The sequence below is a fragment of the Talaromyces amestolkiae genome, assembly GCF_001896365.1.
Source record: "Talaromyces amestolkiae strain CIB chromosome Unknown scaffold1.1, whole genome shotgun sequence".
NCBI classification, from domain to species: domain Eukaryota; kingdom Fungi; phylum Ascomycota; class Eurotiomycetes; order Eurotiales; family Trichocomaceae; genus Talaromyces; species Talaromyces amestolkiae.
In genome coordinates this window covers 1,617,278-1,634,291 of record NW_024468037.1, presented here as the reverse complement: position 1 = coordinate 1,634,291, position 17,014 = coordinate 1,617,278, and the positions used below count along the sequence as shown (strand labels likewise).

Genomic DNA, 17,014 nt, shown 5'->3' with positions numbered 1-17,014 from the left:
AAAGGAAAACGTCAGAACCTACAATAATCAAGGAATAATAGCCTGGCTCGTGCGATAGAACCATGTCCACGCATTCTTGCCCATTTGTTGCCGTTTCCGAGACTACTTTGACTTTGTCTAAATATTTCAACATGACCTAGTCCATGTTAGTACATGCGTGCAATTGAGCTAAGAGTTGGTCAACACTCACCATACGGTTGGTTTCATCATCTTCAACCAGTAGGATACGGTATCCCTTATTCCCGATGACCTCTTTGACCATCTTGGACATTGTCTTGAAGTTGTTATTGACTTCGCGTGCCATGTCCTGATTTCGGTCCTTGCTCAGATCACGCCTGTTGTCCGGATCAAAAATTCCAGAAAACGACGATGGTTTCACGGGCTTCGGTACAGTATCAACCCTGAAGCCAGCCGCTATCAATTCTTCAATTTTGCCATTCATCTGGCGCTTCTGATATAAATCGCAGATGATGACTATTGATGGTTTCGTCTTCATATCCGAGGTCAACACGTGCTGCAATGCTTCCATGATTTCGTCTCCGCCAGGGAAATCGAGAACAATGTGTGAGAATGTAACCGATTTACTCGTTTCCTTCAGATCTTTCCAATCTTCTAGGTCAGCAACTGCCGTTGACGTTGCAGGAACCTCGAGAGGTATGACCTGCTCAATATGCTGCCTGACAGCCTCTCGTGCATGATCAAGAGGACAGATGATAAGGACCGAATAGATCACTGGGGGTAGAAAACTGGAGGCTGATGCCTTTTCAACGGTAGGCGTAGACTGTACCAATGGCTCACTGATTTCGGTGGCTTCCGCCGTGAAGAACTCCCCAGCTAGTGGCGATGGACCGACTTTCGGAGCTGACTCGGTAGGAGCAGAAGAATCAGGAGTAGGTACTGCAGAAGAGAGTGCCGAGCCAGATGGATAGTAGAATGCGGGACGTATGGAGTGATCCGGACTACCAGAAACTTCTGTCATTGGAGACATGTCAAGAGCAGGAGACATGTCGTGGAAATTGAAAATCCTGGAATCGGTGGAGTTATTCGACTGCAATGGGATTCGGGGCTGCGTGGTTCCCTGAGATGTAGCTGTTGCAGTATCGGACATGTCGGATGAATTTCGCGTCAACGAGGGATCTGATACCTGCGGAGGTGCGTCGACCTTGATGTAAAAGGAGAATTTGGCACCTTGCCCTTTCCTGCTACTAGGTGTCAATTTACCACCGTGCATCTCAACCAATTGCTTCGATAAGAATAGACCAAGCCCGCTGCCAGCATTCTGCTGGGATCCATTTCCGCCAAGCTGACTGAATCGTTGCATCAGTCGTTCGGCGTCTGTGTCACTGAAGCCTTTTCCGGTATCGACCACCTCGAAATTGAGTAAGAGCTCGGTATCCCTGAGTGGAACTTCGGGCTCACGGTAAACGGAGCATCGAGTGTATATTTCTCCCTGGCCGGTAAATTTGACGGCATTTCCCATGAGGTTGATGAGCACTTGTCGAATGCGGAATCTATCACCTATGACCATGTCGGGAACATCGGTATCCATAAGATAATTGATTTCGAGACCTTTGTCGATGGCTCGGGATGCAACGGTATCAATGACATCTTCCAGAACAGATCGAAGGTGAAACCAGGACTTGACCATATTCATTTTTCCAGCTTCAACGCGTGAAACATCCAAGATATTGTCAACCAGTTCACGGAGGTTAGTAGAACTGTTTTGAATCGTATCCATCATACGACGCTGCTCATTGTCCAATGCCGTGTCTAGGATGAACGGAATTGTACCGAGTATACCGTTCAATGGCGTTCTAATCTCATGAGACATGTTGCTGAAAAACTTTGTCTTCGATTCCATCTCTCGATTCAACTTCTGCATCGCCTTGTTCAACTCCCGCTCCAGAAGCTTCCGGTCGTTGATATCAGTGCAAGTACCGTACCACGATGCCTCACCATCCCCAAAGTTACTCGCTTCCACTTTGACGAGTCGGACAAGATGCCAGCGATAGCCACCGCCCTTGGACCGTATTCGAAGCTCGGTGGTGTAGAAGATACGACCATTCTCATCCTGTTGAGAGTTGACTATTCCTTGGTTAACAAGATCAAGTAAACCAGGCGTTACTCCATTAGCAAACAACTTGAGAGGAGCAACATCAGGCTGTGAAGCAGTGACGTCATTCGTGGCTCTCACTCTCACGATCTCCGTAGACAAGACACCGCATTTTGCCAAATCATCAGGATGGATATACGCAGTAAAACCGTAGTTCATCGCCTCTTCTGTGGTTTGCCCAGTGTACAAATGCCACTGTTCGTTCGCCGAAATCAACCCTCGAAGCTCCGTGGCTTCAAAAACAATTTGAGGAATCGAGTTAGCGAGGGCTCGGTATTTCACATTGGTAGCGAAGACCTCGCGTTCTTGCGCGGCCTGCAGCTCAGAGACATGTTGCTCATGGATGTCAAGAAAAGAGCCGATCCACGAAACAACTTGCCCTGTTTGGGATAGTAACGGGTTTGCGCGGAAGATGAACCACCTGTAAGTATTATCGTCTCCAAAGCGCTTGACTCGAACTCTTTCGGTGAACTGAGAGCCTGTCTGGAGAGCCTTGTGCCACTGCCTCGATATGGACTCCACCTCGTCGGGGTGTATATTCTGCCAAGGATCTCTGATGGACTGGTCTTGCGGCTGAGTTCGACGGTAGGCGTCAAACTTGGAATTGGTCCATAGCACTTCACCAGATGGCGCTTTGGCTAAGAACAGATGCAGCGGCACTGAATTCAGCATCAATTGGAATATATGTTCAGAGATTGAGATGCCTTCCCGCTGTAAATGTGCAATCACAGACGTGGTCGAAGTGTTACGAGACGAGCTGCGGGTGGGAATAGACGCTGGGGTCGGACGACCATTGTCATGGAATTGATCAGTGGCACTGGAATCTCGATTCGACCAATCTTCCTCACGAGCGGACTTTGAGCGAGATACGCTCGGCGAGACTGGCATCGATGGGAACAGGTTCTGTCTGGATTTTGACACCCGGGTTCGAGTGCCAGAAGGACCAGCAGAGCTTCGCACTTGATGAAGGTTGAAGTATCCATCAATTTTATCGACGTTCTGTCCCATTGCTGGTGTTGTGCCCGGTTCACTGGAGGGACCCGTGCTCATATTGTCCATACCAGGTGTACCCATTATTGAAAGAGAGGGGCTGAATTTCGAATTGTTAGTCATATCGTCAGGACTGGATATGCTAGCACGCGCTGAAATAGACCCGCCATCCGTCATTGCTTGGCCGCTAAGGCCAGCGACTAATTCAAGCTCACTGCTCGCATCTGAGAATGTACCGCCTAGGCCGAGTAGATGTCCAAAGCGGGGCTTGTAAACTCCGGGTATTAGTTGTCTTTCGAGTTGACTGTATTGGTGTGCTAATAAATATGATGCGGTGAGATGAGGCATCAAGTATAGTAGAGATGACCTCAAATTGGCCGGGTATGGTACGACCGGAGATAGAAAAGAAAGAACAGCGACAGGGAAGCGAATCGTTTCCCAAGTGGATTCCTTTGTGCTATTTGCATGCAATAAAGGAACGTGAACGACACTCTTCGATCTGTCCACTCCAATTGCAGCAACGGGTTGTACTTGGGCGTAGTCATGTGAAGGCGGATCTTGCGCAAAGGCTGCTTCATCTACTGCATGATTCATAAAGAATGGATTCTGCTCTGGGTGAACTCGGGGCGCAGGTGATGGCGCAGGAGACTGAGACCACGGTGAGCTTGGAACCTGTTCGTATTCTTCATAAATCGGAATTGCGTAGTGACTGAGAGAGTCTCTTTTGTTCTGCAAAACATTTGGATTGTGCGCCGACGATTTAGACCTCTGACGTTGAGTGGGCGGTGGCATTGTATTGTCCTTGTCAACTTTGATCGGATCTAGCTGAAAAGAAGGCGATGGTTCGGCCGCTGGTGTTGCTTGAAACACGTCGCTTGGACTATGTACCGCGGTTGTCACATCGAGATCGGTGGATGAAGGAACTGCCGAATCAAATGCATATTCTCGAGTCAACACGGCGGGCTTGCTTCGACCAAATAGTTTGACGACGCCAGTTCGTTTGACTAGAGGCTGGTTCTCTGCTTCCAGATCGCGGGGAACAGCAAAGACAACCATTGAAGATGAAGCTCTAGAAATAGGAAGGCCCGATGGGCCTAGTCCTATCTTCATGGTGTTGTCTTGGGAGGCAGGAAAAGAAGCCGACGAAGGCGGCGATTCGGCACTGCTACTCGTAGTGTTCCCATCCGATGATGCTGCGGGTGAGATTTCAAAGGCGGATTTACCGGTAACACTGATAGGAGGAGTGATTATACTTTTCTTATCCTTGGTGAACCCAGCGAAAGAGTGTCGTGCTAGTAACGACGGTCTCTTGGATGACGAGTGTTTCTTCTGAGTTGGTGTGTTTCCCGTATTCTTCGACGAGGTATCGTCCTCCTGTGTGGCGGCGCCTTCATTGAAGGCAGTCGTAGCGTCTGATGATGATGCTGTAGGGTTAGTGACTTCAAAGAGCTCGTTAGGGTTGAAACTGGCTTTCTGGCCCCACGGGACATTCTCTAGGTCAGTGGCATCGCCAGGGACTGCCAGGGAGGCTCTTTCGATTCCGTAATGGGTTTGAAAGATATCAATCACATTGTTCCACCAAGATTCCAGCCCCGGCTCAGAATTAAGTTTCAAAATCACATCGTACAGGTTGGGACTCGGATACATGGGATCATCGGACATCGCGGCGCTTTCGGGTATAAAGAAAGCAGTGTGGGATCCGGTCTTCATCTTCGGAGGGGACATATCGATGGTACCTGGGGCCTTGGAGACGGTTCGTTTCGACTTTTCTTTCATTCGTGGATTGGCAATTTGCGCAACATCTGATTGTAGTAGAGCATCCGATGTTACATGCTGACCCCGTAAAACTGGCATTTGCGGGAACGGATAGGACGGGGTCTTGGGAGCATGAAGGTCTGGAGTCCTACTAGTCAGATTTGCACCCTTGACGGTTGTCGCAGACCCGTTAGACCCAGTACGAGAAGCAGAAACATCGAATGGTGAATGAGGTTTCGAGTTGATTGCAGTCCGTGGAGCACTGCCAGGAGACGGGACCTGCATGTGATGGGAACTTCGACTTGCATCGGTTCCTGGCTTGGAGATCTTCGCAGAATTGTTCTGATGTTGCGCTTGCTGATTCACTAAAGTCTGTTCCATTTGTTTTCTCAACTCTTCCAGTCTTCGTGCATTGCTCTGTGCGGTGTGGGATGCATCGGTTGTTGCGTCAGATGCAAGATTCAAACCACCATCCTGTGTTGGCGAAGTGTCGGAAATGGTCGCGGTGATATGTAGCAAGGACTCTGCACGCGATGGGTTGCGACTATGAGATGTAGGGCCGGTCGATGGGGAAGGTGCCTTGGTCGGCGTTAGGCGGGCTGGATTCCGCCGCATGGTGTGCGCGAGTTGGGTCTCCTCCTTCCTCTCCTCCTCTGTTCTCGGCGTAGCATGCGTGAGCTATTGGAGATTCCTCAATGCTTGATAGAAGCGACGAAGTATAGCAGGCATCGCTTGACTCTCTGAATATGCGATTACTGTTATGTGATTTGCTCAAGACATAAAGAGGTTGCTAACGGGATTCATCGATCGCTACAACTGAGGTGTAACTGAACGGCGATCAAGCGAGGATGGAAAGCTAATGCAAGTGACGGTAGATTGTTCCAGATCGCGAGCGTAGTTGTATGTGGCTGTGAGGTGTAGATGATAATTCGGCGTTGTAAGTATTCTGTCTCGAAAGAGTGACTGTTAGCAAGCACGACAAGGCAAGATCGGCACACAGCGAGACAGTCGAAGATCAGCCAACGGAGAGAGGGGGGGGGAGAGTGTGTTGACCGATTAATGTGGAGGGCCGAGATACATACAGTAATTACTATGTAGGTAGAGATTTGGCTGTTCGGACAGTGGGTGTGTCAAGTTCTAGTGTTAGTACATAGTAGTGTTAGGGAGTTGTGGCGGCAGATCTGGGAGTGTTCTGTGGTGTAGTGTAGGATAGCGCACGCCGCGGGCTGGGAGCGACTCTTGGTGAGCGTGACTACTACTAGCAACACTACGTACAATATGGTTCCCTACGTAGCGTATTCTAAAGTGGACAGCGTAGAACGACGAAAAGGAAAGAGAAAAGCGGCCGTCTGGCCTGGCCTAGGCTATGACGTAGCCGGGCTGGGAGTGTCATGCCCGTTCTGGCCTAGCGCATCGGCTTGCGGGTGAACACTGAACATCCAGCAGGAAAAAAAAGAAGAAACGAGGAAGGAAGGAAGGGGGGAACTGCAACCATTGGTGGCGCCTTCCCCAGAGAGGCGGCCAATCGTGCTTCTCGTGGCTTTCCTCGTTGATTGCATTACACAGTAAACAATTTAATGAATACTGCCGTGTGTAATGTTGAGGCCTCTCACTACCCACAGGTCATGTGCCCCTGCCATACGTGTTTACAAAACTTTACAACTTCTGCTCCATCGGCACTCACAGCTTTGCTCTGTTCCTTGTTGCGAAGTCGTTGATTTTACCGTCAGGCTTCGGTGCTAAGCTCTTTCAAGGCTGCGTGGCTTGAAGGCTTAAGTGCTAGCCAATCAGTGCGCATACCGTAGCTTGGCAGCCATTCAGCGTGGCCCAAATCCCCCACCGCCCCCTTCTTAGTCCCCGGTCACCGCACAATGACTGACATGCATGATGCTTCAACTGCCATCCTGAGATGGGATCCGAATCACCAGTTGCGCTTTGTTTGAAACCGAGCAAGCTTCCTCTGGTCATGGCCATGAAAGATAGTACTGTGTGCATGTACATGTTCATCCAGTGTTGCGGCGCACACTGAACACGGCGCATCTGGCAACTTGGCACCAGTTTCGTCATCCGGCCCGAGTTTACCCACTTTACTTGGAACCACTGAACCCAGCACTCCCAACTGCAACACAGCCAAGTTGGCCCTGGTGACTGGGTGCTCTGGTAAGTACTGGTACTAGCGGTAGCTATTCTCACCGAGGATACATTGCTACTATTTATTTACCCAACTATCTTTTGGGGCAGCAGTTCATCTGAAATCTGTCGAGTTGATGTTTTCAGGGTGCCAGCCTCGCCACGATGCACGAGTTCAAGTACCGTGTGTACCCACCTGCGCCACGCACTGCTGTCCCATGGCAATAGCATCAACTCTCGCATGGTCCATGATTACAAGCTCTGCTCTTTGATGGTAGTCAAAGCTACGTTTCTGACTTTAGACAGTGCTTGGACAATCAATCATCCCAGAGTGAGTCACATAGGACGATTTGAAGCTTGCTTTGCTCTCTTCGGCTACACTTCCTACCTGGATCGCAAGCCCGAGAATGATCGATCCTTGGCTAGAGTGGATATTTCCTTGATGTCCATTCCATGAAGATATTCACACGAGCAGCTCAGCAAGGAGCTCGTGCTCGGAAGATCCGAGTATACATTGTTCTGAGGACATTGTACGGACATTGACGCCGGCCAATCAGCATCGACGTCGCGCAAGTCTATTATGAGGCCACAAAGGGGCTCATCGAAGTCTGTAACCCTATAGGAACCTTACGCCTTGGCAGCCTGGTAAGACACGGGCGTTTCGGGAACTTAAGAGGCTTTGTTTTGGTCAAAGCCATCGAAGGCATCCACTCACCAATACAGAACCCCGCTTCATCTCGAAACAGAAAGTCCTTCACGATAGCATCAACCACTGAAACCATTAAACCAATCACAATTCAAGGGAAATCAATTTCCATACAGATTAGATAAAACACTTGGGGCAACAGCTGAGGCAACATCACTAAGCTTTGTCTTCTGAGTCCCAGCGCGGCAGATGTCTCAGTTGAAGCCGTACAAAGCAACAAACGATGGACGTACGAACACAAAACTTTGAGGTGACGTTATGTAAATGGATCACCGCGGGTGTAAACATCCATTACCTAGGTATACAGAACATACTTCCTAGGCAGTAATAGGCGCTACCTGAATGTACTAGTAATATGGATATCTCCTGATGAAGTTATATCAATCAGCTCTTTACATGGCGCCGTGTTTTCTAGTGGCCTTGAATGAAGCTATACTATGTACGATCAAAAATTAGTGAACAAAGGCGCAATGCAAGCAAAACATTGTTCAAATGATGTCAATGCCACGAGGAATTGGATGGTGTTTTGGCCCGAATGGGAAAGATCCCAAGATCGTCGGAGTCTAGACTGTCGAGCCAACTACGTCATGCTCTGTGTTCCTGTTTGCAGGAACGCCCTGCTTGAGAGACACCAAAGAGGCAATTGGTAGTCAATCTTCAGGTCGCGTAGGGCTACAAACATTGATACCGCATACATACATGTAACGATGATGGAACTGTGTCCGGAGAAGGTCCTTCTGTAAGCCAAGACAGGTTAGGTGGTTAGGTTAACTACTTATGTACCGGGGGCTGAGTAACTATATATCAGCAACATAGTCACTATGTATGTAATGCCAACACAAAAATTTACAGGATGGGCTTTAGCTTTTCGCAACCGAAGTTGAATTTTACGTCCGCTAACGTACTCACTCCATACGTGACTCTATTCAGAGACCGATGGCCACTGTGGCGTCTCTGATCAACATCGCAGGTCTTGGCGCCCACACACAATCTACAGCCCTCAGGCAGGAAAAAGTCAGGTGACCGCGTCTTGGCGATCGCATTGGCGCTTTCCTCGCGGCGAAGTTTCACGCTAAGCCCCTTTGGTGGGCCGTGGTCTGATGATCAGCGAATGAACATCTCTCTAGCCGACAAACAGCCCCATATTCTAAATCGTACGCACTGCCCGTTCCCGTCGCTGGTCAACAGTCCCTCCTCTAAAGCGTTCGTCCGGTATACGTGCGATCGCGAGGTTTGTCTTCTTTCGCTGCCTGTTCCTTTTTTTTCGATCAGTCCTTTTCCGAGACTAGTGCAGTGTTCATGCTTGAATGACAGGTAATGGCCGCGACCAATCCCCATTCTTCTCCGCCGCTTTTCAACCAACTTACCGTCTTTGGCAGGAACACCTCCTCCGACCGACAGGCACCGAACGTCCCCCGAATGAGAAGATATTGAAGCCATCATCAAAAACCGTTGAACATATCCAACAACCTGTGAAAAACAGAGCCTTTCTTCGTTTCAAGGACGCTGCCACATTTCACCTTTAAGTCGAAGCTTTCGATCGACGCCTTCCCCTCGCGCGGAGCATACATTTCCTGAGATCATTCCAGTGATGGACTAGCACTTTTCAGGTACAGCAAAGTTCCCGAACATAGCTGAGCCTGATATGGAAGAGCATTATATTCTTGGTGACGACCTTCCGCTGCCTCCCGCGCGGCTTTTTGAGCGCCTGGCTCTGTTACCTGGTTATATCTGGGACCAAGGGATTGAGCCTGTTCATTCGACTTATGATAACTGGCATGTCGCTGGAATTAAACAGGCTTCTGACCATGACGTCGTCACGCCTGCCGCGGCCTCCTCGGGCACGCCCAGTACAACACGAGAATCCCCGCGAATAGAGTCCAGGCCGCCGTTCCGTCACCATTGGCGCAGTAGCCTTAGTGAATCTAGCAGCGAAATTTCCTCCTCACGCATCGATCAAGAGTCATACTTTCTCCCCGTTATAGCCCGCGTCTCTTCCCATGTCGTTCGGCTCGAAAGAGAGTTTCATATGCTGCGTTCGATCGTTCAGGTATCCGACCCCGATTGCAATCATACCGTTCGCCCAGTCGATCTTGTGAGGCTCCCGCCTGAGCCCGGGGATACCGGTCCTATCCTCGTGTCGATATTCGAGTCACCAGGCAACAATGCACTCAAAGATCTTATCGCTTTTGGGCCCGCGTGGTATAGCATCGGCACACTGAGCGAGAGTAGCAATAATACAACACCAGGAGAGCAGGTCTCTCTACCTGTGTTCTTGGATTTCGCTATTGGCGCCTGCGACTGTTTGGAAATATTGCATTATGGGCAAAAGACTATCCATGGCGAAATCCGTCCAGATGCTTTCCATTTCAACCGCGCTACTGGAAAAGTCAGATTGGTGAATACTGGAAACGGAGCGCGGTCTTTTGACAATGCGCTGAGCGAAGGTTGGTCGGCATTATCACGCGAGGTAGGCGTGAAAACGAAATTGCAATTTATAGCCCCAGAACAAACCGGACGCATGCCGACAGAACCCGATAGTCGAACCGATATTTATGCCTTAGGCGTTCTTTTCTGGATGATTCTCGTAGGAAAACCGGCATTTACTGGCAGCACTCCGATGGAGGTGGTGCAGAATGTCCTCGGCAGGAAATTACCACCAATCTCTTCGAAGCGAATGGATGTCCCAGATGCCGTCTCTGCGGTTGTCATGAAGATGACCCAGAAGGGCCTTCATGACCGCTATCATACTATCACAGCTGTTAAGAAGGATCTTGAAGATATAGTGAAGCTTCTCGGTGACGGTGATTTCAATTCGCTCAAAACATTCGAGGTTGCTCAAAACGATGTTTCATCTTTCTTTACTCTTCCATCTCAAATGTTTGGCAGGGAGGACGAGTACCAAAAGGTGGTGAACATCGCACAGAAGGTCCACCGGCGCCAACAAGCCCTATATGCCAAGATGGCCGCTCAGGCGAATGCGAGTGGATTTGCAGGATCAGCGTCATCTATATCCGAAAGTCGAATGGACAGTTTTGACATCGCCGAAGGATCTAGTGATTCCGGCTCTCTCAACCATGTAACTTCTTCGAGACACAACTCAATTGCTGGTCCATTTGGACTCAATCACGTACCTACACGTGACTCCGTTCACAGCACTGAATCATCTCTCTCGACCCAAAGAGGTTTCGGGGTTTTCAATAGGCCAAAGGGTTCTGCTTCCGCTGAGCTCAAAAGCCTCGGTGATAGCGGTGATCGAGACTCTGCCCACATCTCTGTGAATACCACTCAAAGCCCGATGGAGACGCTGAATCCTATGAGTCGACACAAGGCCGCTACCAAGATTAGGCGTAGTGGACACACTGAAATTATTACAATCACTGGTAATCCTGGCATTGGAAAAACCGATCTCATTCAGCGCGTACACCCAGCTATTCGAAAACTTGGGTATATCGGGGTAGCAAGACTCGACCGCGCTAGAAGAATTCCATTTGAACCCTTCGCTAAAATATTAGCTAGTCTTCTGCGCCAGATATTTTCTGAGCGAGATGTCACTACAGAGTACCATAATAACCTTCGTACTTTCCTTCGGCCACTGTGGCCAACGCTACATCAGGTGCTCGGTCTCCCCGAGCAGCTGATATCGAATGACCAGAAAGAGAAGTCTGTTTCTCCGAAAATGGTAGTTGCTCAACATCTCTTGAAGGAAAGCTCGAAAGTTGAAATCACCAAAAGGCCTAGCTTTCTCCATGGCCAATTCCCGACGGACCTTTTCTCTTCAACAAGTACACCCAGCAAAACAATGCGCTTGATGGAAATGTATTTGGAGATACTTCGACATCTATGCTCTCAGAAACTGATCTGTGTTTGTTTGGACGATCTTCAATATGCAGACGACGAGTCGGCAGACTTGATTGGTAATATCTGCAAGACCAGAATTCCCTGCTTGCTTGTTCTAGCGGCACGCAAACAGGAGATTGAGTCACGGGAAGTCTTGTCACTGTTCAATGCGGAAACTGCGAGTATTACTAAGATCGAACTTCGCGCTCTTTCTGAAGAAGACGTTGCAAGATTTGTATCAGCAACGATGCAACTGACTCCAGATCCTCGACAAACTCCTCTCTCCGTCGTGGTCATTGAGAAGAGTCAAGGAAATCCCTTCTTTATTCGAATGATGTTGGAAACCTGCTATCGCAAGAACTGCATTTGGTACTCTTGGAGGAACAGCAAGTGGGAATTCGATATTGATCGCATATTCACAGAATTCGTCTCGCCTGAGTACGGTGACAACTTGGGCACCGATTTTATACTGAAGAGATTCCAGGAATTTCCTCCTGCTGCTCTATCAATTCTGATTTGGGCGACCTTCCTCGGAAGTCCATTTTCATTCTCGCTCATACAGAGACTGACGGAGGGCGAGTTTTGGTACGAAGCTGCCGAAGATACCAAATGCAAAATTACGCCTATATGCAAAGCATTAACGCCGCGCTCCGAAGCTGAAGTTGTGTCTGGACTGCAATTCTTAGTACAGGGGTACATTGTACTTCCAGGGGAGACTGATGATGAGTTTCGGTTTGTATTTCTTGGATGCATGAATGTGTTGACCTCTGCTTATGATAATTCTGAAATAGTTTCGCACATGACCGATTCGCTCGAGCTGTCTCCACATTGAGCGAATGTCACGATGTTGAGAAAATGCATTTTGTCATTGCTCAAACTATGATGAAGTACTGCACAAAGGAGGATGAGATGTATCCAAAGTCACACCATATTTGCCAAGCCGCAGACTTGATCCGAAAGCGAGTTAGAAATAGAACTCGTTATCGAAAGGCTCTTCGAAATTCTGCACGAATTGCAATATCCTTGGGCGCCCGACCCACAGCACTTTGGTACTCACGCCATGCCATCAAACTGTTGCAACCGAGCTGCTGGGATGAAAAGGCTCCTGATGTGGATTATCAAGAGACTTTAGAACTCTACCTTTCCACAGCCGAGCTGCTTTCGTACCATGGAGACAAGGAAGAGGCTCTCAGGCTTTTGACGCAGGTTTTTCGACACGGTAAGACTGCAGCCGATAAGTCAAGAGGCTGGATCATCAAGAGCAAAATTTCGACCCATGCGGGAGACTTCAATGGTGCTATGGACGCTTTGCTTTCGTCCCTCGAAGAGCTTGGCATTCACATTCGACAACCGACAACTTATGCACAATGCGACATTGCGTTCACGGAGTTGAGAGATTATCTTCAGCCTCAAGATCTTGATGCTCTTGTCTTACAGCCGATAAGTGAAGATCCCAGGGTCATTGCCCTGGGAACTGTGCTTGCGGAAGCCATGGCTGTAGCCTTTTGGGGCGATGACTTAACGTACCTGTACATGGGCGTTGAGATGATGAAGCTTCATTTGTTCACCGGTCGTTTCTCGCAGGTTGGCCTGGCATGCTGCCATCTAGCTATGACAGCATACAGTCGCCACAAGGATTTAGAGTTCGCAGCTAGCATGAGCGACTTGTCTTTATTGATTTTCGAGTCCTACGCAGAACCTTCTTCACGGGGAACTGGGTTCATACTGCAATCGTTCATGGTCGAGCATCTCCGAGTTCCATTGCGCACGATCTTGCCATTTATTGAGACGTCGGTGGAATATGCGTTCAATTCGAATGATCCGTATCTGATGCTCACTAGTTTCGGATTGATGGCAGCAACTCGTTTGTACCTGGGTCAGGATATGTCCGAAATCGAGACCTTTTGCACAGATACACCCGATGAGATTGTAGATTGGACGCGTGATGTACGGGCAGGAGTCCTGCTTGTAGCTGTTAAGCAAGTCACACGCGCATTGCAAGGCAAAACCTCGTGGAGACACCCTAATCTCGTCATGACGGATGATCAACACAGTACTCTGGAATACATGGATCACATTCGTCAGCGTTCCATGCGTTCCGATCGCCCTCATGATATCTACTGGAGTTATGCCATGATTCCTCTCTATGTCTATGGCCATTATGACAAGATCATTGAGCTCGCTAGCAGTATGATGGACAGCATTGAACGACTTTGGTGCATGAGAGCGGCCCACCTCACATACTTCATCGTCCCATTGGCGATTCTTACGAAGCATATTGACAATCCGAATGCGGGCAGTCTAGAATCGCGCATGGAGCTTGTGTTAAAGTGCAAAGAAGTAATTGATTTTGCTCGGACGGCTTGTGATGTCAATCATGCAATGTGGTCTCTGCTCATTGAGGCGCTTATGCATGAACACGAAAAGGAATTCAATTCTGCTGTACAAGCTTACGAAGCTGCAATTGATCACTGCGAGGTCCACGGTTTTCCTCTAGAAGAGGCAATGGCTCTTGAGTTGTATGGTAAGCCATCGACTGTCGTCTCTTCGGCTTTGACTTTGACTGACAATTTACTAGGTGATTTCCTCGTTCGAAGAGGCGCAAAACGTCCAGCTAGGGCGATGATCAGGGAAGCCATCGCGGCTTGGATGGGCCTGGGCGCAATCGGAAAGGCGGGCCACTTGTCAGAAAAACATGAGTGGTTGCTGAAGACAGCCACGGCTCCTAGACACAACGATGCTGGCACACAGACCATTGACTCTCTTGCAAATATCAATCAGAATGCGGCCGTCGAAACCACGGCCGCAGTACAAACAAATCTAGAGGATGATAGAAAGAAGCATTGGCTAGAGAACTCGGGCAATCATGTAGAAACTGGACCTCTAGATATACCAAGTGTTGGCCTAGGTAAGTCTTTGAGTTTGGTAGTTGGATGTCTGCTGACATGTGCATATTCAGATATCATCGATCTGTCAAGTATCCTCGAGTTCAGTCAAGTCATGTCTTCAGAGCTTCAAATCGACAAATTGCTTACAAAGATGATTGAGATCATCCTTGAATCTTGCAGTGGCTCAGATACAGCTGTCATTACTACTGAGTTTGAAGATACCGGATTTGCAATTGCAGCGATTGGATCTCAGGATGACGGCCAGAAGGCCTTCCTCGACGGTCTACCATTTTCCGAGTTGGAAGACAAAATGGCGCAACAGATCACCCATTACACCTTGCGCACTAAACAAGAAGTACTTGTTCACAATGTGCTTGAAGATGAAAGATTTTCCATCGTTAGCGAAGGATATAGCGCGAGATATCCCGCGGGTCGATCTGTCATCACGTTGCCAATCGTTCAGGCCGACAACCTCCTTGGTGTGATTCATATTGAGGGGAAGCCCAACTCATTTACCCAGCGCAATGTTGTTGTTCTCCGCCTTTTGTGCAATCAAGTCGGCATCTCACTCAGCAATGCCTTCATGTTCCGCAAAGTCCGCAAAGTGAGTGCCACAAATGCAGCCATGGTTGAGTCACAGAAGCGTGCATTGGCAGCAGCGCGCGAGGCGGAGCAGAAAGCGAAAATTGCAGAAGCAGAGGCAAACCACAACGTCAAGTTGAAGGAAGATGCGGCAAGAGCCAAGTCCGTCTTCCTTGCCAACGTTTCTCACGATCTTAGAACCCCGATGAACGGAGTCATCGGATTGTCTGAGCTGCTCAAGGGTACGAATCTTGATAAGGAGCAAGACAATTATGTAGAGTCAATCCGAGTCTGCGCGGATACTTTGCTTACCCTGATTAACGACATACTGGATTTTTCAAAGCTGGAAGCCGGCAAGATGAAGATTTCCACGGTGCCGTTGGGCCTCAAAGAAACAATCAGTGAGGTGGTTCGAGCTTTGCGATACACCCATCGTGATCGGGGCTTAGAAACCATCGAGGACTTGGATAAGGTGCCTGAGGATCTGGTAGTCATGGGTGATCCCGTTCGTCTTCACCAGATTTTCATGAACTTGCTCAGCAATAGTTACAAATTCACTCCAAAAGGTCACGTCAAGGTTACCGCCTTGGTTGTACGCGAAGGCAAAGGACGAGTTCGTTTAGAGTGTTCTGTTGCAGATACCGGAATTGGTATCCCAGAAGAACACAAATCGAGACTGTTCAGACCATTCTCCCAAGCAGACAACTCTACAGCTCGATCATATGGCGGTAGTGGATTAGGGTTGAGTATCTGCAAAGCCATCATTGAAGACGTCCTTGGGGGATTGATTTGGCTCGACTCTACGCCTGGTGTGGGCACAACAGTGACATTTCAGCTGGTGTTTCAGCGAGCGCCGAAAGACTCTGCCGTCACTGCGCCATGGATGCAGAGTTTTAACCAAGCCGATAAATACGACGTTCCTCGCATTACGCAAGTTGTCGCCCGGGATTTGACATTAATCCCTCGTGAGCAGATACGTGTCTGTATTGCAGAAGATAATCCTATCAACCAAAAGATTGCGGTCAAATTTGTGCGAGGACTTGGACTAGAATGTGAAGCGTTTAGTGACGGACAGCAAGCGGTAGAGGCGCTTCGTCAACGGTCAAAAGAGGGACGACCATTCCATGTTGTTCTTATGGACGTTCAAATGCCGGTTTTAGACGGCTACGATGCTACTCGTGAGATCAGAAAAGAGACGGACGCTAATGTCAACCAAGCGCTTGTGATTGCCATGACTGCCAGTGCAATTGAGGGCGATCGCGAGAAGTGTATCGAAGCAGGCATGAACAATTACCTCGCAAAGCCCGTACGATCATCGGTCCTTAGCGAGATGCTAGACCAATACTTGTCTCCTGTCAAACGGTCCAAACTTCGTCGCCGTCCCATTACGCAACAGAGTATTGAGGGTTTACGTGATGGTGCTGGAACACCAGGAAGTCAATCGTCATCGTCTTCGGCCAGCCAAGTCATTGCTTTGACACCTGACGATGAACGATTGCATCCTCGTTTGTCATCTTCGCCGGTTGTCTCGCCGCCAGCTGTGTCCCCGCCTATTTTACCACCGCCAGTCATCTCTCCTTCAGCAGACCAGCAGCTTCCGCAGCGGTTGAGGAAACCTTTGCTCGATCAATCCTCACCCACCAAACCAGATGAAAAGCCCCCATTGCCTCGAAGGAAGGGTCCGGATTCATCTATTTGAGAAATGAAGCATCATGACTTTATTTGTTGATACATTTCTGTCTCTCGGCAGGKCTATTTCTTGTATATGTATTTTTCGTTCTTCGTCATGAGGGATGACAAAGGTGCTTATGACTTTTTCGGTTCGTTCGATGTTTCCCCTTTATGATATCCACACTTATCCATGATGGTTATGATGGCGCTGTATATTTGACTTTGATGTTTCAAAATGTGTGCTTTTAGCTTCTTCAATCGATTATAGACCATTGTTTTAGGATGAGGATGAGAGGGAGCCATAGTTATATAATTACGTCTTTTTCTCTATTAGTTAGA

General features: G+C 48.7%; 2 protein-coding genes across 2 annotated transcripts; one reads left to right on the top strand and one right to left on the bottom strand.

Moving 5' to 3' along the window:
* Positions 1-136: 136 nt before the first annotated feature.
* BHQ10_000532 (uncharacterized protein) lies at positions 137-5,473 on the bottom strand (the record flags this gene model as incomplete). Its single annotated transcript, XM_040877783.1, has 1 exon — positions 137-5,473. One exon carries the CDS (start codon positions 5,471-5,473, stop codon positions 137-139), a length of 5,337 nt encoding a protein of 1,778 aa, XP_040729037.1.
* A 3,866-nt stretch (positions 5,474-9,339) lies between these two features.
* BHQ10_000531 (uncharacterized protein) lies at positions 9,340-16,703 on the top strand (the record flags this gene model as incomplete). Its single annotated transcript, XM_040877772.1, has 4 exons — positions 9,340-12,266; positions 12,326-14,058; positions 14,113-14,442; positions 14,494-16,703. The coding sequence occupies 4 exons, from the start codon at positions 9,340-9,342 to the stop codon at positions 16,701-16,703; spliced, it is 7,200 nt and encodes a 2,399-aa protein (XP_040729036.1).
* Between the last annotated feature and the right edge of the window lie 311 nt (positions 16,704-17,014).